At 43.3% G+C, this 26342-nt stretch overlaps 1 protein-coding gene across 1 annotated transcript; it reads right to left on the reverse strand.

The window, feature by feature from the left end:
• Window positions 1-1141: 1141 nt before the first annotated feature.
• rnf38 (ring finger protein 38) lies at window positions 1142-26342 on the reverse strand. The gene is made up of 13 exons (XM_033624680.2): window positions 26204-26342; window positions 24545-25226; window positions 12319-12380; window positions 6139-6341; window positions 5196-5589; window positions 4889-5053; window positions 4432-4602; window positions 3912-4094; window positions 3679-3782; window positions 3474-3558; window positions 3104-3225; window positions 2888-2987; window positions 1142-1989 (listed from the first exon to the last, which is right to left on the reverse strand). The coding sequence occupies exons 2-13, from the start codon at window positions 25143-25145 to the stop codon at window positions 1927-1929; spliced, it is 2253 nt and encodes a 750-aa protein (XP_033480571.1). The 5' UTR covers window positions 25146-25226; window positions 26204-26342; the 3' UTR covers window positions 1142-1926.

Here is a 26342-nt window from a genome sequence, read left to right on the forward strand (position 1 = left end):
CTGCTACTTGTGGCTTTGCTTTTGACAACTGAGCTGCTGCTGAACCCAGGACTGCTGCTTGCGGCCATGTTTACATTTGAAGCCTGCTCTTTGCATGAGGTGAACATCTCTGAGTTACATTATCACATGCTGACATGGGCCTTACAGAGATAAAGAACTGTGAAGAAACTGAGCCCCAAAAACTCTGAAAAACAGACAGATGTGCAGTGAGAATATAAAGGAACTGACATACTGGGATACTGTAGGTGCTAGAAGTCAATGTGGAGAACATACATGTATTTAATGCATTTGAATGTTTGTTCTCATACAAACATGGACTGTGGGAAACTGATCAGTGGTTTGTTCAGAATGAAAAGAGCGTGTAGGTCTTAAATCTACGTATTAAAGTGCTGAAGTGTCACATCTACCGTCTGCTGAAACAGTAGATTTAGCTGTGACCTTTTAAGTCTCTTCAAACTTGTTCCCTGTCAATGATGGAGAAATCATTGCATGTATATCTACCAACACCGACAAAACGCTGCATGGGTGCAGATATAAGACAGATATAGATGCGTGTTTTCAAAGGCCTCATTCCCGTAAGAAAGCTATTAAACTGAGCATGTGTGAGTATTTCAGTGACAGTTTTCATGAATGTTTTGCATCCACCTTGCCAGCCCTGTAAGATCCAACTATATTCACATAAATGTGTCTTGGGGGAGAGCTTGGTGGATGTGTTGAAATAAAGAAAAATAGTCCCTATCTGTTTCCTTTACTCATTTGGGACAAAAACAATGCAGATGGCCAGACATGAAGTGATGGGATTCGAAGTGTGTCAATGATGCGTGGCTTAGAAAGAAAAAGAAAGAAACATGACATAAAAGCATTGTTAACTTCCGTGGAGGTGTTCCTGGTCCTACACTCTGATTTTAAACTTTGATTTTTGAACAGATTTCGGCTATAAAAGGTCTGAAGTTACCCTCAGCTTCCAGTGAGTCTAAATCTATCTGAAGTAGAGTGGAAAAAACAGGATTAAGGAAGTCAATGCACTGTACCACATGAACTGTATAAATACCACAGGAGGAGTAACACACACGCACACATACGCGCACACACACAAGCCCAAGGACACACACTGGCACACACTTGCACACAGACACACATATAGAGAAAATAAAGTCTATTTTTCACTGTTCCAAAGTCGCTCACTCTTTGATACAGTGTACAGTATCTTTGTTTCACCCCATACAGACTGCTCTCACGCCAAGGAATGCAAGAATACACATAAAGATATTAAAATGGACTGATACTGTTCAACTGCAATTATAATGGGTTTAGTAAAAATGACAGTCTCTGCAAGCCAAGATGTGAATGCTTAATCATAACCACAACAATAACAATGGAATTATTATAATCTTTGGACTGCCAATTCTCCCTAAATGTTTGTTAGTACAACTATACAGACGTTTTTCAAAGAAAGTCTTTCTTTCTGTCAAGGGCTCGTAACAAGTTTAAAAAAATACACATATGTATATATATATATATATATATATATATATATATATATATATATATATATATATATATATATATATATATATATATATATATGTCCACCTGCACATGACACTGAGTGTATGTGTTTCAAAGGCAATTCTTAGTAAGGGGTAACCATGAGCAGAAGGCAGAGTAGTAGGGGCGTAATAGTCCAAACAGAAGGCCTAGGAAGTCCAGCGATAAAGTGAGCACAAGTCAGTAGAAAGTTGCTGATCCCAGGTGAGAGTTACTGTTCAGTGTCCTGGGGGATAAAGAGTGAAAGGAAATAGGAGCACTGGTCCCAGTTATGTGGCAGAATGTGTGAACGGAGGCGTACGACAGAGGGAGAGAAGTTCATTGATTGGTTGGTGCATCCAAGAAGGGGAGTCGGGGATTCAGGGTGTTGATATGAGGTCACTCGGAATCCCGCTGGACCTCAGAGGCATCGGCTCGACAGATAGGGCAGGTTCGGTTAGCCTGGAGAGAACGAAAAATAAGGAGGTGAGCGTTAAACCGATAAAAACACATTTATCTAAAATATGAATACATATTAGATGTGAACACCACGGTTAAAAAAGTGTTGAATTTTTGTTTATGGAAGCCGTTTAGAAGTCAGCTGATTAAAAGCCCAGTCACACCAGAATTTAAGGACTTGCACTGTAGCAATCAAGGATCTGCTTATAGGAGCATGAAGTAAATCTGACACAAATTTCAATTTTTGTAAACGTAGACACCCAAATTTACAGCACTGACCAACAGCAAGCTATAGCTACACCAATATCTGTCAAATATCAGTTTTGACATTGCTGATTTCAAGAGTCTAAATCCCATGAAGCTATCATCGCTTATTAGCTGTGTCGCTCCATCTTCTTCTATTGAACCGTTATATATATTACATGTCAGAGTGAAAACTGCTCCACCAACAGGAATGGTTTGTAAACAGTATGAGACAGGAGTTGATGGTAGCTATGGATGGAAGCTAAATGTCTGCTAACTGTCAGTTAGCTAGCTTGTTAACTCAGAAAGCCTTTTTCTCCCTTCAATAATTAAATGAAAAGATGTAATATCCTGAAAACTAAACACCAGGGCCCTGTACTGATGAAACAGAAACAAGCCCAGAGAGTTATTGTGACAGACTAGTGGTAGCATGTTCCAGCTGGCAAGCATGTCAGCCATTTACTCACTATCTACAGTAGTTCGCCAACTAGTCCTGTGGGTAGTCGCTACATTACCAAGCTTCCAGAATTAAATGTTATGCAAAGACACATGGATGAATTTCACTGTGTAACTATCTGGTGAGACCTGGCTTTAAGGGCAAAGTGGGAAACAGTCCATACATTTACAGTTACCCAAATAGCTGAGTGTCTTTACTCACCTTGAGCCACTTGTCTACACACTTGGCGTGGAACTCGTGATTACACGGCAAGACCCTCAGGAGCTGGCGAGACTCAAAGTCACACATACATACCACACACCTGGAAAACAAAGCAAGGTTGGTGTCATTTAAAACAGCATCTTGTACACACCTACAGCCACCCACATGAAAGATTCTTCACCACATTAGAATTTTTAAAGGCAGAAAGGTACTCACAGTGTTTGCTCAGACTGATGGTTGTTGGAGTTGAACCTGTATGATGGAAGCTGTTCTATATCTGCCTTAGTAAGACCACGGGGCTTGGCCTCTCCTAGACGTTCTGCGAGGTTCAAAAGGGCCTGAGGGGTTCACACAGAAATATTAAGTTTAGAGAACAAAGTTCTGGCCATGTTCATAAACTGTTAAAGCTGTATGGAAACTGACAGGTAGCAACTGGATAACAAATTATACATGTGTTATATATGGGATGAGAACAAAAGTCCCTTATAAAGACTTCAATGAAATCCTACCTTGTACCATGTATTATTATTACTATTTTTTTAATGTACTGAATGCTGCTGAATGCTATGGCTACAATTTGTCTTACCTCATAGTTCTCCACCTCTCCGTCGTCTACATCCAGCTCTAGGTTGATAGTGGGGGCCACATTTGGGGGCATAGGAAGCATGGACCTGTATTTGGAAGACAAGGTACACAAAATTAATTTGATACGTCTCTGTGCTATATTCAAATTAATTGCAAATTTACCTGGGCAGTTCCAACATACATTTGAGGAAGTGAAAAACACTTACAGGAAGTAAGGCAGGAAGCTGGGGTGGTATGGTGATGGCGGTACAGCCTGCTGAGAGCGGTATCGCCGGCTTGTGAATCGTCGAGGCATAAAGTGGGGATAGGGCTGTGAAAGGTGGGACAAAGAAAAGAAAATCAATTTATTCAACCAAGCGTTAAAGCTTCATTTTACCATAACTGTATATTATAATCCAAACAAATGATGATGATGTCATGGTAATGAATTTGTACTCACCACTGTAAAGAGCTCCTGCGACAGGGGGTCATGGTGTGAAAGGAACTGGAGGGGGGTGGAGGGCGGCAGAGTGGAGGGAGGCTGGTGGTGATGGTGGTGGTGATGGTGGGCATAGCTGAAGCCTCCACCTACTGAAAGCTGCTCTCCTAGAAGCTCAACCTCATTTTCAATCCTTTGTAAGGGCTGAGAAGAAACACACTACGTTATCAATTATGTCATGATAGTGGTGGCACAATAACTGGGCCAAAGGTATTTTAATGATAATAAATTAATAATTTCTAGGTAGAAGATATCCCGCTGTTATCGGACAAGAAAACTATCACACCTGGGGATTCATTATTAGTTAGAATTGCTTTTTAGGTCTACAATTACTAGTTAGCAAACAAAAACTTCACCCATATTAATGGTTTCCTTTTTACAAACCCAAGTTCATGTGTTGGCGTTATTTTTCGCACAGAATAACCCAAGTAAAAATAAATAAATACCAGATAAACTATAAAAACATAAACCATCCACGTACCGATCGTGGCTGCTGCGTCTGGAAAGGCAGGAACTGTCCGGGTGTGGGGAGATGGGGTGGGTGGTGGGAGAGGTGGGGTGGATGTGGAAGCAGGAACTGAGGGTCACTGGACAGCAGCGAGGGAAAGGCATACGGCACCGGCAAATGTTGCATTGAACACGCCGGTAGCATCTGGAAAAGTGGTGGAGAACAAGAGAAAGGAAAGAAAATGAGAAACATTTTAAATGCATGTGCAATGTGCCATATATTGCCACAAGGTGGCAGCCAAGACCTGGAAGATAATAAGCCCCCTCAGACAGGGAGCCATTCTGTAGGTTTACTTTTACCCCACTTTCCTTTTGAGAACTTTTTCTGTGGTTAAGTTGAAAGTAAGACTGTGCAGCACAAAGTGTACTGTTTTTATTAGCAAGCAAACCCACACACTCCTACAAACTGCACGCTGCTGTGTTCCTCTCACCGGGTGGTAGTGTTGTCCAGTGCTGAAGACCACACTGCAGGCGGGGACTTGTTGTTGTGAAGAACAGGTAGGGGGAAGGTGCTGGCCACTACACAAAGGTGCTGCGAGACCGTGTGGAGGGACTGGGGTCACTGTGTAGGAGACTGGTACACTGGCCTGCTGCAGCTAAGGGAGAAAACACACCACAGTTAATATGCAGCCTCTCACTCTCTCTCTCTCTCTCTCTCTCACACACACACACACACACACACACAAACAATGTCTCATGTCAGTCTCACACATAACTTGAAAGTATTTGCAGACTTACCTGTTCATGCAAGTCCATGACCATGGCTCCTTGCTGTTGTTGCGTTGCGTGATGCTGTTGCTGATGATGATGATGGTGATGATGATGATGGGGGTGGTGGTGGTGGTGAGCAGCCGGGTGCAGTAGTCGCGGCGACAAGGTGGGAGGGTGGAAAGCTCGGGGCTCCTCCAAACTTGCGCCCGCACCTCCAGTTGTGGGAGGCTGGCCGTAGGCACTGGGCGTGTGGGTTGGGTATGTCTGGTGTGTGGAGGGATGGAGGTTGTGGTGGTAGTTTTCATCCTGGTGCTCTGATGGTGACAGACGAGGTGCGGGGCCTTGGGTGGAGGGGTGGTGATGGGGAGGCAAGTGACGGGTGGGTCTGGAGAGACGGCCACGCTGTCGCCTTGCTGGCGGGCTGGAGGTGGGAAGAGAGGGACAGGTTTACATTTGGGATACTCAGTTTACTTTTTACAGTGGAACTAAGGCCAGCCTTACACCATAGACTTTTGTAACGGTTTCACCATTGTAGGCAGTTTTCACCAAACAAGACATAGCAAAGCAAGTGGACAGTAAACATGGAGGGGACTCTGAGGAGGCGCAAGAATGTGAACAAGTTTCAGGTTCTCTTGTACTGTGAAAACTGAGGAGAAACTGGTTGAGCTGTGAATTGAACAGGAGTCCATGTTTATTTCTGTGTGTATCTGATCCACCTGTCGGCATTTATTTTAGTGAGAAATCTTAATTTTGAAAAGGTTTGCCTCTTATTTCCACAGTCTTCTTCCACTAAAATAGCACTGACAAACAACAGAGGCCAGTACAGAGTTGAGGCGACAAAATCCAAACTGTAAAACTCACACTGTCTTTAGATGTGAGAGGGTTTCAGACTTTAAGTAATTTCAAAGTCTTTTCAAAGTCTTCCAGTGTATGGCTGGCATAAGTTGTGGAAACCAAGAAACCAACTTACCTGCGTCTGTGCCGAGCAGGAGTGAGGCATCTCTCCTGGTGGTAGTGTGTGTGGGGGTGCGGTTGTCTCCGACTTGGGGGTCCTGACTCCCAGGGGCGGATTGGGGGAGATGGAGTGGATGGTGGGGGGGCGGATGAGGTTAGCTGTTCCAAGACAGACTGACTGGACAGCCTCTGGCGCTTTGGACTGGGGCTTTCCTCACTCTGCAGAGGGAGAGGCGGAGAACAGAGGAGGGGAAAAGAGGGAAGGAAAGGAGAGTGGGAGAGAGGATGAGTGTTGTGGTTAGTGACCCATAGCACTCGTATCAAATCAATTTCACCATGCTTTACAGTCCCTCTAGCCTACAATCCAAACTAGTGCATAGACACTAAGTTCCTTTGTGACTCATGGCATTTCCTGTATGATCCAGAGTGTGTGTGCTCATATGCATTTGTGTGCATGTGTGTGTGAAAGAGAGCATATTACACCACCAGCGCTCAGAGGCCCTGAGGCTGCAAAGTCACTTCCTCTTGGAGTGAGGAAATGCAAACGCAAGACAAGCACTCACAAGTCCATGTGCGAGTCATACGAACACACCCTCAACTGGAGAGCTCAACAAATACTTTTTCTCTGAGAATCAAAAAAAGTCAGTGATATGCAGAAAGACTGTGACATAGCTGAACACAGACTCATCCAGGTTTGGACTGAGTTATCATATACTCTGTTTCAACCCTATCAACTCATCTGTGAGTCACTTCACTTACAGTCAAGCAGTGACTCTCACACTTGGCACTTGGTGAGGCAAGAGCACACACACACTCACGCTCATGTGTCAGTTCTTAGTCATTTGCCCTAACGCAGACCTTAGCTGTGTTCTGAAGAACACATCGGTTCTTTAAGAGACACCACAGAGACTCTACGCACACACACACATTTCCTCATAGTTACCATCTCAACACTTTTTCCCCCCTCCACTTACTTGATCCGTGCTTCCACCTCTCCTCTTCGTGGGAGAGACACGTTGTAAAAGTGTGATAAAAATGACTCAGCGGCTGTGACTTTTAATACACACACAGACACACACATACACAGCTCAGCAACCTTGAGAGCAGTGTGATAGCTAACAGGAAACAGCTGGAGAGCAGGCTGCAGAAACACACACACACACACACACACACAGAGTTATGGAAACGCCCGCAGACATGCGCAAATTCACATTCACACATGGGCAGCTGCCACTGTTTGAGTTCTACAGCCTATAAAGAACAATACCTTCTGAAGCTCTTTAGAGGCAGACGCTGCTGTTCTAACAAACATGGATGAAATGTATTTTGACTGTAAGGCCTAAATACACTGTACACTAATGGCTCTATCGCTCGCTCGTAGTGCTGGATGTGACCTGGGCTTGACCAGCTTATGGGAAAGACAAACAATAACAATGACTTCATTAACTCTTGACCAGAGTGGACTGAGTGATAGAAGAGGAATGGAAAGCAGAAAGGACAAAGGAAGAAAAGGAAAAGTATGGATAGAAGGAGTGTGTGAGATAGATTACAGAGAGGAGAATCTTGGTGGAGCCTCAGGGCGCACCAGACCCTTAATGACAGAACACATTTGGCTCCTATCGAGGGTTACACACCAAGATTTGGAGTGTGTCAGTCTATGTCTGTTCTTCTGAATTTCAGTGTACACTGACAATAAAGATGTATCTTATCCAAATTACCACGCCTGAGCTTCTTTTTCTAAGATGACTGATGCATTGGTGAGCCTGTCCCAACGCCTTCAAAACTGTATTACACCTACAGGCATCCTCACCTGCCCTTTCCGTAGTTCAAAACACATTTTTGTTCCCTCATTCTTTCTGGAAGTAACAGTAGAATATATTTACCAGCCAGCTTTTGAAATAGTGCAGTGGAATGACCCAAACATTTTTTACATAACTGACAAGGATTTTTGGTTTTATGTTTATTTTTTATTCATACTGTTTGTGCTCAGACACAGTTGTTTCCAGTTCATTCCCACATGTCGCAGCCTTGAACAATTCTAACATTCATAGTTGTTACTAGGGCGGGGTGTCATTTTAAAAACGATACCAGTACCAAAACCAGTATTCTTAAAGTGAAACAAATACCATCAAAGCACCTCATTTGATCCCTTTTATTTCTACTTCATTTGACACCCATCATGTGAATGGAAGATCTGGGTTACATAAAATGTCACCAGATACCACAGGGGTGTAGTGTAGTCATACTTGCAAACATTTTGGTGGCATATTGACTCACTGAACTGTCAACTCTGTCAAATGCACCGCGCCCGACTTCACCCACCACAGACTGTATGGGTTGTAGTTGCTGCGGTAGTGGGCCAATCACACATCCCGTTAAATCAAAGAGCGCTTTCAGTGATTGGCTGCGCTGAGCCCACACTGAGATCAGATCGCTCTGCTCAAAACTGTTCTTTGCAACTGCCTCATAAATTGCAGAGATCTTGTATACTTCTGTCTTCACTCCATCCACAAGTGTCTTGAATATCCCCAAGCTTTCCTGCTGGTAGCTTAGCTCACTAACTTGCTATTGGCTGCTGCCTCACTGGTTTAGAATAGTTGCGCGCAATTATGTATTTCAGCCCACGTAGTTGTTGTATGTAGCTTGAAAATGCAGTCGCATTTACACTTGTGCTCAAGTGTGATCACAGTACATCCATGATTCCATGTGTTCAAACACAGTCTGATTGCAATCTGTTCGCCCAAAATGCAATTTAATGTACAGTGTCTGAGCATAGGATGAGTCCTACACAAAGAGATTTGGACATAAAGACACATTTAAAAAAATTCTGCATATTCTTTTTGGTAAATTAAAAAAAAGATATATACTTAACTTCTTCATTAAGTAAAGCTATGATACACACTATAATAAAAAATGACATGGAAGGCGCACTCTATCTATGCCCGTGTCTACACAGGCTGGAGGGTACCAGCCATCCACCCCAACCCCCAAACCTCTCTGCTCTTCTCAACAACAACCCCCTCTCTTCCGACCGACACCCCACAACCTCTGTACCAGCCTAGCCCCAACACCAACACCCTAGGGACATCTACTGTGCCCATTTTCATATCTAAGCCACCCCCTCCATCCCAAGCCTGACATATTCCCTCCTCACACACTCCCCACCCTCCTCAACAACATCCTCCCATCCCCCCCTTTCCTTCCATCAGATAAGCTGAACCCCCTCTTCCTCTTGCTCCCACCCCCTTTTTCCTCTGTCTGTCCTATCCTGTCCAAGACCCCGACTTAAAATCTGAGGGGACAAGACAAGAAGTTCTTAGACAGGACGCACACACAGAAGCACACACACACATACACACACTGGTTTAACACATGCAGACTATTGCCCATTAGTATGAAAGTTTGATGGGCCTGTCTGCCCGCGTTAGTTGGAGGGGAGCGGTGTCAGACAAAGGAGTGTGTGTGCATGTGTGTGTGTGTGTGTGTGTGTGTGTGTGTGTGTGTCCTCAAGCAATATGCCTTAATGTGGCCTTATGTTCTAATAGAGTGCTGGTTGTGAACGTAAACACACACACGTCTGGTCCAAACATGTTTCCTCTAAAGCCAGAAAAATAGAGAAAAAAAACTGCTGACTCTCAGAGGCTCAACACACACACACACACATAGATAGATACACAAACAGACACACACGGTGACTCCTGGCGCGGCCCAGAAACATTGTGAACAGCTCTATGGCTGATATTACAGCACATTCTGCAGTGCTCACAGTGTGGAGACCACACACGCACACACACACACACACACACACATACATACACACCCTCCAATCCTTTCACTGTGTCCACATTCAGCATGTGCACACACCAGGCTGGGCAGATATCCTAAAGCATGAGTACAGACACACCCTACCACGTTCTAGTTCACTATGTCCACATTTGGGATGTGCATGCATCCTCTCTCTCTCACACACACACACACACACACACTGTAACTGTGGCCAGCAGCTGTTGTGGCTTCGCTGTCATTGCTGAGAACCAAAATAAAGAGAGTGTACTGAGTGTATGCGATCACACACCTAAGAAATACAACTGAGCCCAGGTTTCTCTTTTCCAGCATTCGTGCCCTAGAAATTGCGCATGAATGTGCACACTGCACACTGAGCAAATATGGTCATTTGCTTTTACAGATTCATTAATATTTGCAGACATGCTTCCACTAACACTCAAACACTTCTCCCTCCCCCACTTATTTTCTTTCCATCAACAAGATTTCAAAGCCCATTTTGTTTCCTCTGCCACTGTTCCTCCCTTCCTCCCCCTCCCTCCCCTCCTTTCCCTTCCCTCACTCCAACCAAGTCCCACAGCTGGAGGTGAAATCATTAGCAATACCCCCTCCCTGTTTTTGGCCTCACCTCCCTCCCATCCTCCCTCCTTTCCCCTCTCTCCCTCAAAGCTTTCTGCAACACCTTCCTCAGCATCCTGCCTCCCCTCTTCTCCTTCTTTGCCGTTTTCTGCTTCGTCTGCTTGCTTTTTAAAGGTTCTGTCTGTAACTTTCAGAAAAGCCTTGTTATTAGTGACACCTCTCTCTGAGGCTCCTACGTGAACTGCAGTCATCATCCTATTGCTTGTGCTCCGGTGCTCGCACTCTGAAGCCATGAGAGAGCACCTGCCAGTTGGCCAGATAGATCAACATCATGTTGACAGAATGCTGGAGAGTTAGTTAAAATCATATTCAGATTAACGAAACTGTTGGCAGTGTTCCTATATTTCATTTGGACCATTGGCTCCATGATACTAGGTAGCTTGCTGTTTGCAAATTACTTTATCATCCAACATTATGAATCTACAAACGACAGATCTATGTTGAGTAGCTAATTTATTGCTAGCTGGCTTAAGTAGAAAGCGCTTTGTACCACTGCTTCATTTATTGTTGGCTAAATCAATACTGTTTGTCATAATACACAAGTTAGTATCATGGATCAGTTAGCTGGTGAAGTTATTTGGTAAGCTAGCCAACTGTCGTATCCACTCAGATAGGATTTTGCCTGCCCAAACAAGCAGAGAAGCTAAGGTTAGCCAGCTAGGTGCACTGATCTGACATTGGTTGCTTCAAAATGATCAGTGATATTGTGCTTAAAATGTGCAATATGTAAACTTTTCTCTTGTGAATTTAATTTCATAGTGTCTAATAAATAACAAGCACTGTCTGAGAAAAACTATATGTTAAGTGTAGACATTGTAGACATGAGGGGTGCATGGATGTTTCATTCCAGTAATCAGCTGATAAAACAAAAAGTTTCCACAACTGACTGATCACTTAAAAGCATGGTCAGCTCCGACAATGTCCTTTTTAATGAAATGAAAAGAAGGAAAAACAAAAACTGCGTTGAGCGATGTGAGCACAACAGCTCATAAGGAATGTGCTTACACAACTTAACATTTCTCCATCCTTAGGGGACATACTTGCCACAGGCTCATGCTCTGTATGCAGGCTCTCTAGGCTTGTATAATGTGTAGAACGTATACTGTATAAACATACTTCAGCATTTGCTAAACATATAGCAGAGTTGAGATTTGCAAACTGTGCTGTGTTTGATTTTCTCAAGGAGTTACTACTGTTAAAAGCATATACACAATAAATAGGATTAACAACCTGAGAGTTAAACTTCCAATCAAAATAGCTCAAATTCTGCTGAAAAACTTTTTACATTGTCATTTAGTTATTTCAGCCTAAGCAGTGTTTCCCATTGATGCAACTGTAGCAGAAACTCTCAAGTTACTTTAATTGGACAAAATTTTACAAGTCATCATTTTCTGACAGTGGATATTCCACACCACAATGAGTGAAAGCCATAGGTTGCTTGAGTTCATGGCTGTGGCAGCACCACAACCAAAATAATTCCAGTCATTTTTACTGGCTACAACTCAGCCTCCTACTCTCTGAGACAACTATGAGTTCACTGGGGGAGCAGGAGACTCACACACTGCACTCTGTATATATGTCGCGAACGCACGCACACACTGCTGGGAACTAGTTCTTTGTGTATGCGACTCAGTCCTTCACCCAGCAACAGCTCAGAGAAGAATTATCTAATATTGAGTCATTGCACAGCATGAGCTCAATCAGACTGCATAGGGTGCAACTTAACTTCTTATGTTGTATCATGACATGTAAGCGTGTTAAGTGTGTGGCTTACCTTATCGCTCTCCTCTCCGTATGCATGATCGGGGTGGCAGTGGTAGGACCCGCCAGAGGCTCCTACACAGAGAAGGTAAAGGGAAAACACAGTGAGACATATACCTACGTGTGTAGAGCATAGTGTTTATAACTTCGCTTTTATATAAAGTGTTATTCTTGCTCAGGGACCCTACATGCTCTACATTTCATAACTGTTACACATCTGATTTTCATTAATGAATTCGTTTTTATTCAATGCAAGATTTTGTTTGGAATGTCAAATACATCAATATATAAAAAAAAGTTTCATCACCGTATATGTCTCATTAAAACAGAGCATCAGCTCATTTGCCAGAACATTAAGGCATTCAGTGCTTGTAAGACCATGTAAGTTGAGTTATATTCCCCCCACACAAAACTGGAAATTGTTGAAAACGTGTATTTTTTCATACATTATGATTAATTATCAGTGTGAAGAAATGTATAAATTGTTGTTTTTTTAAGTGTGATTCAATTTGGACCACCAACCAGATGCATCTGACATAAAAACAAAGACCTCAAGGTGATGTGAGCAGAGAAACCATTAAGTTGCTTTTCAACACTTTCCCATATTTACAGATGAGCCCTGGCACCTGTATGGATACGGCTCCTGTATTAATTATCACTGTACTGTGTATTATTTTACAATACAATATACAAAACATCTTGGTAATACCTTTGTTGAAACTGATAGCACCATTATACCCAGGCATTGTGGTGAGACTCTTGTTTATCTACACGCAGTGTGTTTAATCCTTTTGTTGTTATTGTTCCTGTGCAACTTGGATTTAATACACAGCGGCAAAAAACAATGACAACATGTTTGTGAGAATGGGTGCTGACCGTGTGTATGGCACAAAAGTGACTAAAACACATATGGTATAGTCTTAGATCAGAGGCAGTGGATGTAGGTTCACACACACACACACACACACACACACACACACACACACACACACAAAATAAACACAGTAATCCTGGATTAGAGAAGCTTTCTGATGATACCGCCGCTTGCATCACAGCTAAGACTTTTACTCTTTTGTTTTTCCACAATCCTTTCATCTTTTTATTGTCTTTTCTATTCATTCTGGCTTTTGTTTTTCCCTTTGTCATGGGCACGTCTTTAGCTGGGGACGTCCTCACCACAGATGGTGGCAGTGGTGTACACACCAAGGGTAAGCACTCCCAAGGGCACTCCAGACAAGGCTACCTTTACGATGGGGATGAAGAGAGCTAAAGTAGAAGGGAATAGATGCAAAAAGGCCTTTTTAAAAGAGCATTTTTCACCTCTCGGCTGTTTGTTTGTGGGATTTTTCCTGCTCACAGCCTCCCTCTTTGAAGAAAAGCTGTGATTGACAACAAAGAAGAGAGGGGGGAGAGAAAGAGAAAGAAGAGGCAGACAGAGTGAGGTTTTCACAACTGAATTCCTCAATCCTTAAAAAAGCATTTCCTCTCCAATCCCTAGAGCAGGCAAAATAAATGGATTGAAAAGGTTGAGTTAAGTAAAGCTTACATTAGTGAAGTGAAAACCGGCTAAAAGGCTATTTTCACCGAGATGATTTGGGACGGAGTACTGGTGAAGCATTCATGGGACTCGCCGGCTGCATAGCGCTCTTCTGTACGACACTCATTCACCGGTGACAATAGGCAAAAATCCAGCTCCTACCCTGAATATGGTCTCACTTGCACATTGTCGGACTCTGGTAAATTGAGTCAGAGACGAGTCATTCAGTCGGAGTCACTCTATAGAGCGCGACACAGAAGCTACAGAACAGGTTTAAAATGTTTCGATGACATCATGTCCACTGTTGGACTAACAGACTGCACACAGCACAGCACACACAGTTTAGTGTCTACACTTAGGGCCTCAAGGAAAGTTGAATAGTGGGATTGCGGTATGAATTTCAATGTGTGCAGAGACGGTAATTTCTTCGCCTACATCTAGGAAATTTTAGAAAATGCTAATATGGGTGATTTCATGAATATTATAAACTTTAAAATATGTTAATACTTTAAATACACACACACACACTCTTGTCAGGGAAGATACTGGAGACTTATGCACACACAAAACAGACACACTGTAGGCAGAGTCGATGTCAATGTTGCATATGTTGGTGGGAAGTAGTGAAAAGAAGTGAAGAAAAGGAAATGGGTGGAGGAGAGGAACCAGGGGTTAAGTAATTGTTATTTAAGATTTTATTGTTGATTTAAGATTTAGATTAAGGAAAGCCCATCTGAAATGGACACGTATTACATTGAACAATCATATGCCTTAGGGCCCTGACACATCAAGACAACAGTTGGCCTTCAGCCACTGTAAGGCAATCGGTGAGGATCTGTCCCCCCAGTTGGTGCAGTGTGTCCTAAACCATTTGCCCCAGTCAGCCCTTGTGGGCCTTTGTAGACTGGTTTTCAGCCAATTCCGTATCAGAGATGGCGGTTCCCATCTGTGCATAAAATCACTCTCATCGGCAGTTTAGCTCAACGCACAAGAAGATTAACAGAAGTAAGGGAAGCAAACAAACGTCTACCGTCAAGAGGGTGTCAGATCTCAACACACTTGTTATATTAGGTAAGATTATTTTCTTAGCTACTGAGCTCTTTAGCAGAGATGGTTCTTAATTGTTATTGTTCACTAGTGCAAGTTAAATATCATTTGTTCTGTCAACATTGGGATGTGTTGGTAATGTGCTAACTTGAGTTTTCCCTTTTTTAATGAAATATACAGACTATCACGACTGCCGATACGGAGAGTTATTTCCTCTCATACCAGCGCAGTACATATGTGCTGGTCGACTGTTGGCTGTAGTCTTTGTGTTGTGTTCAAGTGCAACTTTTTGGCCGAGGCACATGAGAAGTGAGGCGATGCAACACTTGGCCTTCGTCATCGCTCATTCTTTGATGTCGGTTTGGTGTGTCGAGGCCTTTACAAACATGTTTTTTTTATGGACAGCTTTCATTTACAGTAACTATTTGAAGACTTCTAACAAGCTTAGAAGGTGAGTGCATGCTTTAAGCACAGACTGCCAAGCTAAATGTAAATTTGGGATGAGAAGGAGTCTGTCATAGTGAGGGATGCGATTGTGATCTTCTTTTCTGCTGTATTAACCAGACAATTTGAAATACTTGCACCGGCTGCAGAAAATTGCCATTGACTTCAATTGTTTGTTTTGGAAAATTAAGAAAATAATGGACACGGATTATTCCGTCTAATGCGTGAAGCAACCCGTAAAAGAAACGAGGATGACTTGGAAAGAGGGTGAAAGACAAGGCCGGCACACACAGTGATGGGAGGTGTGGATGAAGAGGGGGTGTGAAGGAGACAGAAAGGACTGGGGAAGAGAATGTGGGGGACAAGAAGAAGGCAAAGTGGCAGTACAGAAGAAGAGGACAAGGCTAGAAATGCACATGAAAGGGTGAGAGCACTGAGGAGGAAAGGGAGGTGGGGAAAGATAAAGAGTGGAGGAAAAAACATAAGGAAGACGACTGGAGGGGGAGAGAGCAGTCAGAGAGGGAGAGGAAGAGGGAGCAGGGTGGGGGTTGTGGCTTCCCCTCTTGACTGCTATTGATTTTCTGTAAGCCTCAGAGTGCATCAGCTATTTCTATCCATTTCCTCCACCTCTCCCTCCCTTTCTCATCCCCCACCCCACCTGCACTCAGCTCAGACACCCTCCTCACACATCCTCCTCCTCCTCCTCACACTCTCCATCACTTCATCACCATCCCTTCCTGCCGCCGATCTATTTCCCTATCTGCCCGGCCTCTCTCTCTCTTCCATATATTCCTGCTGCTTTATCTCACAGCACCCACATTTCCTTGCTTTCCCTATCGCACCATCTCTGTCCGTGATCTCCATCACCCTCTCTGTTGCAGTCTTTCTCTATTAAACTTCCCTTCTCGTGTCATACAGAAAAAAGGGGGAAGGGGGTGAATAGAAAGGATGGCTGGATAGATAAGATGATGGATAAGTGACGGGCTAACTTAACAAATCACCAGGTGAACAGAAACAAATGGGTGGAAACATTGTCGACTGCTGCAGAACTTGTACCAATTTACATATTAAGAAAGTAAAGACAAATTTCAGTGGGGCATATGTGTAACCCACACACACATATAACGCACCTCTCACATCACCCCGCCTCCTGAACACATGTCACAGCACACTTCACACCCTAGTGCAAAGCCGAGTCGAGTAACAAGCTGGCATACAGGCTTAAAATAGGCGGACATGTAACGCCTGCCCAGCCATTACCTGCCTAACACTGCTTCGCACGGGCCTGATGGCAAGTGTGTGTGTATGTGTGTGTATAGAAATGGGACTGATTCTACCTCTCTCCCACTTCATTGTCCTCCTCCATCTATTTATTGTTCTCTCCTTCCTCATTATCTTTCTCATTATCTTCCTCTCTGTTCTGTGACTGCTGCAGTCCTTGAGGTTGCTCCTCCATCCCGCACTTCTTCTCAAGTCTGAAAACCGCTTCTACGTCCCACAGAACACGCGCAGGTGTTCAACATACTTGATCGCAAAGTTATTATAGGCGGCGGTATTGCTTTGGCCGCACTGAGAAAACACTGGAAACACAAAGACACAAAACCTGTTTTCAACTCTAGAATCTAGATAAAATAAAATGCATGAGAAAATAAATGTAATGCTAATTCTTCCTTGACCAACCAGTCACAGCTGGATTGAGTCACACAGCACTGCAAATACACATGATGTGAAGTTGAAATTTTGAAGGTGAGCATGGTATTTAATTTAAAAGCACACGTGAACTACCGAGAAACTCTTTTCATGTAACCCTTCACACGAATAAATGTATGTCATTTTTGCGGAGGCATGTTTTGATGTTTTGGTTTGAGCCCTTTGACACACCCCTGACATACCTAAGCTTGGAGTATTTTTTCACATGGTTAATAACAGCCTATATAGCCTTATAGAAAGCTCCCACCTGAGAGACCCTACAAAAAGACATTAGTTTGCCTCATTATGTTTCTTTCAAAGTAAGAGACACTGCTTTAAAATATTAGAGTCCCCGTTCACACCACAATCGGTTCTGCTTGTTGTGACTTTACTTACTGTTTGCAGAAGGGTGTATGTGCAGAGTTTGACGCTAGACGATCGCTTTTTCATTCATCTCCTGAAGGGGAACATTTCTCTGTGCTCACCTTAGATTGGAGTTTAAGACATGTGCATACAAGGACGATATCTTGGCATCACAACCTCTTTGAAGACAGATCGCGATCAAGTATGCGGTGTGCACAAGTGTGATGTTGAAAACTGAAACCTCCAGTGCGCACACACACTGAGAAAGGACTTTTCAGTGAAATGACAGGCATGTTGTGTCCAGAAGCTGAACTGCTGAATTGAAAAACATTTGCATATTCTTAGATTCAGGGGGTCTTGAAAAATATTCCATTACTCACTTTAAAGACCCTATGTGCGTAGGCCTGCAAAGTTTATCTTTAAGACTCATAGCGGCAGTATATGAGCTGTCTTTAGCGACTCCCAAAATTAACCCATTGCATCTCATCATCTTGTTGTTATATTTCTGGCTACAAAACTGAGAAGCTGTGTGCAGCAAGAGAGATGGCTGCTCGTCCTAACACACTGTAGGCATACAAAACACTAATACATGAAAAAATAATCCTTCAAAATGTTTTCATCTGAAAAGGAACCTTTAAAGTAGCTTCTATGCATGTTATCCAGAACACTTTAGGTGACATGCACCCTACCTCTGCCCTCTTGCTTTCACTTATGTTAACTTCATTCAGTGCAGTAAAAGCGTTTCTACGGTGACGTCAATCTGTATGTATGTATGCATACGTTTCTGACACTCCTGTTCCTGCTCCCAGCCCACCCAGGCAGCTACTAAACAAGGCCTGTGCACATACAGACACACAGTCAGTAGAAAGAGAACATGAACATACACATACTCCCTCACACTCCTTACTCTTTCTCACTCCTCCTCCTGTCCTCACTACCTCCCTCTCCCTCCTTATTCCCCACTGAAAGACAGAAGCCAGCTGAGAGGGAGCGTTAGGGGAGATAAAGTAATGGACAGAAAGGCAGAGAAAGATGACAGTCTTAATTCTCTTTTTCAATCATAAATCTCCACACTATGACCACAAACTGAGCTATCATCTCATTGAAACAACATTGCAAGGAGCTAAATGGAAATAACTTGTAAGAAATGTACTTGTTCTGTGTCTTTGGGGCGACAAATGCACAATTTATAGCCCCAGGATCAGTGGCAGTACATCTATGAAAGCTGAGTTTGAAATTAAAATATCATTTATTCTAAATTTGAGATCATTCTTTGCTTCGGTATTCTTCAGTTTTGGCTCAGTATATGACCACATATACTGCGCTACACGGCTTTATGGTGCTAATAATAAAAGGTAGGTGTCACTTTATTTGAATAAAGACAAACCACAGCAAAGACACACGAACATACACACACGCATTGGCTTTTGTACAACAGTTATATATGCTCTTGTATTCAGTCTATAGAGGTTTGTCCAAATCAGTGAATCGAAAATCAGAAAAGATATTGTCAGTATGTTCTAAACAGTCCTTCGTTTGCCAAAATACAAAAAGAAAAGGATGTTTTATTACAACTTAAAGTCTAAAAAACAACCAAAAATTATTTACAACCTAAGTCAGCATTCACAGGGATTTGCAGTGGGGAACTGAGTATGTATACATCTGCGCTGAATACTTTTCCTGATGCTTAAACAGAAGTGTAAACTTAGACTAGCTGACTAGCACGGACTTGCAGTGGGGAACTCAGTCCCAGTCTGGGTATGGCAGCAGTGCAAACTCTCTTTGCATAACCATTACAACAGAGGCGGAAAGGGGCAACAAGAGGTGGAAATAAGGAAGGACACAAACAGGGGTTGTGTTGAAATGACAAGAAAAAGCTGAAGAAACTAACTAGGGATGTTCTTAAATAATTTTCCTGACGTTTCAACGCCGAGTGTAAAGGTAGACTAATTGACTACTCTAGAAATAAGAAAACACTCAAAAATAAATTGGAAATTTAGCACAAACTTACCTATAAGTTTAAACATTGTTCGGAATAATATTGTGTATTAGAGCCATTTGAAATCATTAATCCTTTCTTTTTTTAATAACCAAATCTTATCTTAAATGCAGCTGACATTATCCTACATAAAATAGTGATTACGGAGGGTAGCTGTGTTTCATTGACTAGTCCACTAATCTTGCACATCCCTGATGCTAACAAACTGCTGCGACACAGGACGGCTACACAAGCAACTAGAGCTTAAAATTAAAAAGTGAGAGACCAACAAATGGTAGAATTGTTGGTGTCTTTGGCTGTTGATAATTAAATCTATAGTAAGTTGGATTTTAAATTGCATGCACAAAAAAATAAAATCTTGAAATATTTCAAAAGTTTTTAAGCTTGGGGGAGGTGGAAAAGGTTGTGTGTCTATTAAAGAGAAATGTGACTAAGTACAATGGAAATGGACTCATTTTATAAATGATGATATAGCATCACGTACTGTCACTACATAGGCCACTGCCGGTTCTCTTTGTCGTCTCATGATGACTTTTAAAACACTCATGTACGCACACAGAGCGGTTACCAGAACTCCTCCAAGAGCAAAGAGCTGTAATAGTAGTTTGTTATGACTCTCTCTTTTCATTGTTTAGTACACTCTCCGTTATTATATATCCATAGTTTGACTAGCGCTCTTTCAATTACATAATCTTTTTGCGCCCTCTTCTTCTGACTGGAGAATTAATGCCATCTACTGCTTATCTCGATGAGTCAACTCCCTGCATTTGAACAACAGCAGTGGATGGAAAAGCGCATTTTCTTTTGGCAATTTTCTGAAAATTCCAATAAAATTTGACAGATACCTACAGCACAGGTTTTGACATTATAATAACAAGGTAATCTACAGTCCAGTCAGTGAGAGGCTGTGAGATCAAGCTTCAAAACAACACAAATCCAGCTGCCCCAAGACATGCTCCTTCTCAACTGCATCCAGTGAACGTTGGAAACATGGATTTGCATCCATGTCACAACCAAACCACATCTGCTGGACATTCCCAGTCATATCAACTGGGATGGGAGGCTAACATGCAAACAGCAGGAGCAAACAACCTTCCCCTCCCTCCCTTCTCATTAACTCTCCGTACATTCATTCATGCATTTATCACACACATAGTTTCACCTACACACACAAACTTAACTGCCTCTATTCTCTGCTCTAGCCTCCTATATCCCACCCTCTACGGAGCCTCCATTTGCTCCCACCCAGTCATCTTCATCCTTCTCTGTCCAGTCACAGTATCCACTCCTCCTCCGAGGGTTGCACACTCAATTGCTGTCTGTGAAGCATGCTTCCTCTCTTTGCTTAGTTTACAGTAATACTCATGATGTCCTGCCTCCCTCCAGCCCTTTTCCATGAAACTTCCTCCTTTGGCCATTTCTCCTGTGCTTCCATCTAATTATCCCTCCCTTTCCTTCCTCATCCTCTCTCTGCGCCTGACCTTCCTAAATCTCACACACTGCACTTCATCCAAACATCAACTCTTATAACTGCCTAATCCAACCCATGACTTCTTTAAAAGCTGACTCTCATGTTGTCTCTATTTCCAGTCCAGTTTTTGCTCTCTCCCTGGCCTCCCTCTTGTATACTCCCTATATTTACCTTACTTAAGGCTTTTAGTGACCTTTGGTATTCTCTCTCCCACTCCCTCTTAAGTACATCTTGTTTTCAAACCCAAGCAGAGCCCATCTATTGGGTTTAAGGCCAATTTTAGGTCACCATCCTCTACCCCCAGGATCTCCTCTCGCTGACCAAAGTGACTGCTTTGTTGTTTATCTGGAGTGACGGAGTAGCAGGGAACCCCTGCTACTTGGTCGATCCAAGTGAAAGACTTTCTCTTCAAACCGGAGGGGGTTGCCTGGGCGACAAGACAAAGGAGAGTAAAAAAAGAAAAAAAAAGAGTGCATGTTTCCACTTCTGTTGCAGACAGAAGGATGGAGAGGATAGGAGTGGAGTGGAGGGGTAAAGGTAGAGTGGCAGGAGTGTCTGCCCCTCTGTTGCTTTGGGCAATCCATTAAAACGATCCCTCCATTAGACAAATGTGAGGGAGGAGGCCAGAGAAAATGGACCGGAGGGGTACAGAAAGGGTTGACTGATCTGGTGCAGGGTGGGGGGTGGAGGGGTAGTGTGACTAGCAGGGGACAGGCTGTGACAGAGTTGGGTCGGAATCAGGATTGGATATCAGCTGCTACAGAGGATGTTTTTATCCACTTGGACCAATTTGGCAGCAGTTTTAAGCATCTGGTGGGAACTTAAGATGAAGTACATTTTCTGTGCTTCTCTTTTGCACCTTGAGTCTAAATTTTGCAGACGTGGGCTCTCAAGGGTCTTTTTTACCTTGCAAGACATGTTAATTTCCTTAAAATGGTAAGCGAAGTGGTGTGAACAGTACATGAGATAGAATGTCAAAAAGGGGGTAGAAAAAAATGTGAGCACTACAAACTGTTTAAAACAAGCATGAAAGAGCGAGGCACAAAGGGGCCAAAAGATTTAGAATAGACTACGAGAGAGAGAGAGAGAGAGAGAGAGAGAGGGGAGGGATTGAAGAGTACAGGATATCATTAGCTTTCATGCCCAACGCAGGTGACTAGCACAGGAAGAATGGACTAAGTATCTCTCCTTCTCTCCCACTCTCTCCCAACAAGCAGGACCCATTCTAGAAATGGAAAGAGGGTCTAATAAAAGGTGTGTAGTGCTGGGACATGTCCAGCTAGCCAGCTGCTTCACTTGTATAAGAGAATATTCAACTATAAATTAGCCTTAAGGCTTCCTCTGGCTAATTTGACAATGTTAATAGCACTCAAATGCTGTCTGTTTTTTATTTCAATATCAAGCAACTGCTTTACGTTTGAAGCGCTCCATAACTACTAGATGACGCATACCCTTTTTCATGCTCTTTTACTACAGCCTTTATTATTTCCACTGAAAAAGACACACACCTATAATTTTTCCCATATTACTGTTCTTTTGTGTGCTGTGCATTTCAGGTCTAATTGAAATTAATTCAGATAATGAGTGAGCGTCTATAGAATTTTTAGCCAGTGCCTCCCCCTCTAGATCGAAATCCATTTGGTTAGAAATACAATACAGTCATTCTATCCATTGATTTGTGCTATCCTACATGACATAGCCAAGCTACTATGACAGAGTACAGGTCGTAGGTCACAGCAGACCAATAAACTCAGCCGATGACTAGTTCACTGTCTGTGGTGATGCAGTGCGACTTGCCACACTGATCTGTTTTTTAATTCAATCTTTTAAATCCTGTGTCTCAGTTCTTCCAGGTCTCTCTTTCTAACACAAACACAAAGCCAGCAAAGCCTCTACAAAGCTATGCCTTGCCTGTAACACACAAGTTGCTGGATAACCAATAGGCTGGCAGTTGAGAAGGGGCCTTTGTTTATGTATGTTCAGCTGTTTTTTCTTACTCTCACTCTCCCAGACAGGTAATTCCAGTCCCCACACACAACTGCTCAGTCTCCCATGTGCATGCAAACAGTTTTTGTTTAAAGGTGTCAGTCAACACACAGACTTTCGGGAACTGTAAATGTGAAATTTGGACTGGTAGAAAATAAGTTTTGTGATTTTATATGCAAATGTAATAATTTCACTGTGTGGTTGGATTGTGGGCCTGAAAGAAAAAAACACCTGTAGTGACTAATCTACATTGTGAGTTGCTCAATGAGAGGAATGACTGGGTTCTTAGTCAGTGCATGTTAAATTATCCCAACATGTAAAATCAGTATGAAGCGTGGGTCTGCTCAGGACAGAGCAAAAGGTTTTGGGTAAGAACATATATGAAATGCCTCTTAAACCCCTCCTTTCATTTAGCCCTTAAAGTTTGATTCTTTATAAATCAAATTTATGCTTTATTTTTTCATGCCTGTAAGGAACTGTGCAAAAATAGTAAGTCAAATCTTTCTGTCACCTTTTCCATTTGCTTCATTAAGAAATTACCACTTACCCCAAAGCACAGCAGGAGACAACTACCGACCAAGCATTTTCCTAACCTGAGAAGCCTGTTAGGTGTGATGAAAGAAAAGCTTTTCCATTGCCTCGCTGAATGCGAAACTCTAGCTGTGCTGTTTCTATGTTGTGTGGTTCACTGCACTGCATTCACTGTGTCAGAGTGCCCTCACATGTATTCTACACCCAGCACCAGTCCATGCACACTCTCGCTAAGTTTTGTTTGGCAGTGAGGCACAGATATCAAAGCATGGCTCACTCAGATAGTTACCAGCAGAGAACCCCCTGTCTGAAACAGAATATACCAAGCTCTAGGATAAAGTATGTCTGTTATTATAGAAGCCATGGCTATCTACTTTTATATCGCATCACACTTCCTTTTTTGTCACTTAGCTGATTCTCTTGTCCAGAACACGACATCGAGCAAAGATTTACGGTACTATGAATATGTGAATGTGAAGACAAACCTGCATCTTTAACAGCTACAGTCTTTAAACAGTCTGTTTATAAAATGAACTTGTGTCACCAGAATGATGTGAAAAGGGTAGATTTCTGTCTTGTTTCTTGCCCACAAGTTAAATCAACAGCCCAGAAAGCCAACCCAGGGTTATCTAGCCATCATGTGTACCTATGCCTAGTTTAGACAAAGATTAGCCTGTTTCCACTGTAAGCCTTGTTACCTAGCTACATCAATATTTGTGTAGTTGACTAAAAGTAGACATGCCACAGTGCCTTAAGAAACACAGTCTGGGTAACTAACTATGCACAGCAGTTCACTAAGCTTGAGGCTACCCCGGTCCACACCACAGACTGCTGTTGTTCATTTACCTACTGTATGTGCGAACTGTGTGCACCACATCCACACTGCAGCTCTGTGGCAAGCACATAAAACACCCTGTCTCATTAGAATAGAACAAATGTGTTCACACATGCACAGACACTTTTGTCATGCCAGCCCCTGGACAGTCCCCTCCTTCTCTTAATTTGCCTCTAAAAACACCCCCATGGTGTTAAACACCTCGACCTCTATCCCTTTAACTTGGTGCTTGTGCATAGATAAAAGTCGAATAAAACGTGTGATTCATCTGCCTCTCCTGGTCGAGGATACACTACCACATACACAGTCTGTGACAATGACAAGTGGGGACATTTACCTGCCGCCGGGATGCGGTGCGCTCCGGGAACCGAAGGCAGCCTCTGAATGCCGGAAGAGGCGTTACTTCCTGGGGCTCGAGACTGGTTCTCCGGGTGGTTGCTGTGAGCTCCAAGCGGTGCGCAACCGGCACCGTGCTGCTGCTGTGGATGTAGTTGCTGCTGCTGATGGTGGAGGTGGTGGTGGTGATGGTTAGATCCCATGACTCCGCTGCCGGTAATTCCATTCCCATTCCCACCACCGTACTGCTGGTAATATCCAGACCGAGAACGCGATCGAGTCCTTGGGGGCTCCATGGCCATTTGGTGGGGGTGGTGAAGTGGATGGAAGAGAAAAGAGGAGGACGCGGCTGGGGACTGTGGCGGAGAGCCGTTGGTGGATCCGGGCTGTACAAAGCCCCTAGCGCCGCTCTGGCTGTAACTATAGCCCCCGAGTCCTCTGCCCCCCTCCGCGCCCCCGTACTCTGTTCGCTCCGCCGACTCCGCCGCCCCCGCCTCGTCGAATAAATCAGCCCCTTTAGGGACAGGCTCCGGTGTGGAGGGCAGCCGGGGGCACACTCTAGGCTCCTGAGTCGTTGGCTGTCCAGCGGCTGCGATTGGCATTTCCTTTCGGGGGATTTCCTCTGTTTCTCTTTTTCTGCGTTTTTCCTCCGGTTTCCTCTCACAGAAGAAGCTCTTTAGCCACTGTGTGAAAACACAAAGTTGGAGAGAGGCTAACAGTCAAACTGGGCTCTTTGGTACTGTTCACACAAACACTTAACGTAAACCGCCTCTGCTTATTTAGATAAGCATGTGTGCTTTAACTTGGAGGTGTCTACTTCCCTCAAGTTTGTCGAAGTAACGTTACTAAACACAACGTGATTCCCCAAACTGGTTCAACAACTAACTAAACGACGTCCATTCGAGAAAACATCGATACTCTCTCACTTTTAACTAAACTACTGTGACCAAGAGGCAATAACTTGGGTTTAAAAATATCAGCTACTTCTACATGATAGTAGCGTTAAATATCATGGTTCACCGGCGACGTTTAGTTCACAACAACCGAGCACTGAGTACGGCCGTGGCTCGCTAGCTCACAGGAGGCTAACGCTGGGGGGACATGCTAACGTTAGTGCGCATAGCATACTGTGGTAAACGCGTTATGACGCTTATTCTAACCGTGTAACAACCGTGTTATCATACCCGATCGCTTTCTCACAACCGTATCAGTCCCCACGATGAGTTTAAGCCAACTTTACCCACTTTAACAACCATTTAAACTTGTTTAGTCAGTCTGCGTAATGTCGTTCACTAGCTTGGCAAGCCAAACCAACCCCTCCTCCTCCACCGACCAACACATAGAAAAATCCCGTAGCTAGCCACCCACGCCTCGAATCCCTTTAAATTGCTTGGTTAGTAGTAACAAAACAAAAAGGCTTTTTAAAAAAACTTACTCGGGGTGATTTCACTGAGCTAGGGTGAACCGGTTATGTTTTCCCAGCTGGGAAGGGGCAAACAGCAAAGCGCACAGAGGAAGATAAAAAGTGGTCAACCTAAAATTACAAAGAAAGAACCACGGCTAAAATTAACACGATCTTAAGGAATGACCCCGCCTCTGAGTCTACCGCTGAAACCCGGTCTCATTTCCCTGCCCTGAGTAGTTTTTCACAACAACTTACCTTCAATGTGCTCTCCTCGACTGTACTCCTGACTCGGATCTGTCGATAATATGGTGAGCCCAGCGTGTGAGTGTATGCGAATGTGTGTGTATGCGCCCAGTGTTCGCTTGGTGTCAGCGTGAAATGTGACAGACCGTCA

The sequence above is a fragment of the Epinephelus lanceolatus genome, chromosome 3 (genome assembly GCF_041903045.1).
Source record: "Epinephelus lanceolatus isolate andai-2023 chromosome 3, ASM4190304v1, whole genome shotgun sequence".
Lineage (NCBI taxonomy): Eukaryota > Metazoa > Chordata > Actinopteri > Perciformes > Serranidae > Epinephelus > Epinephelus lanceolatus.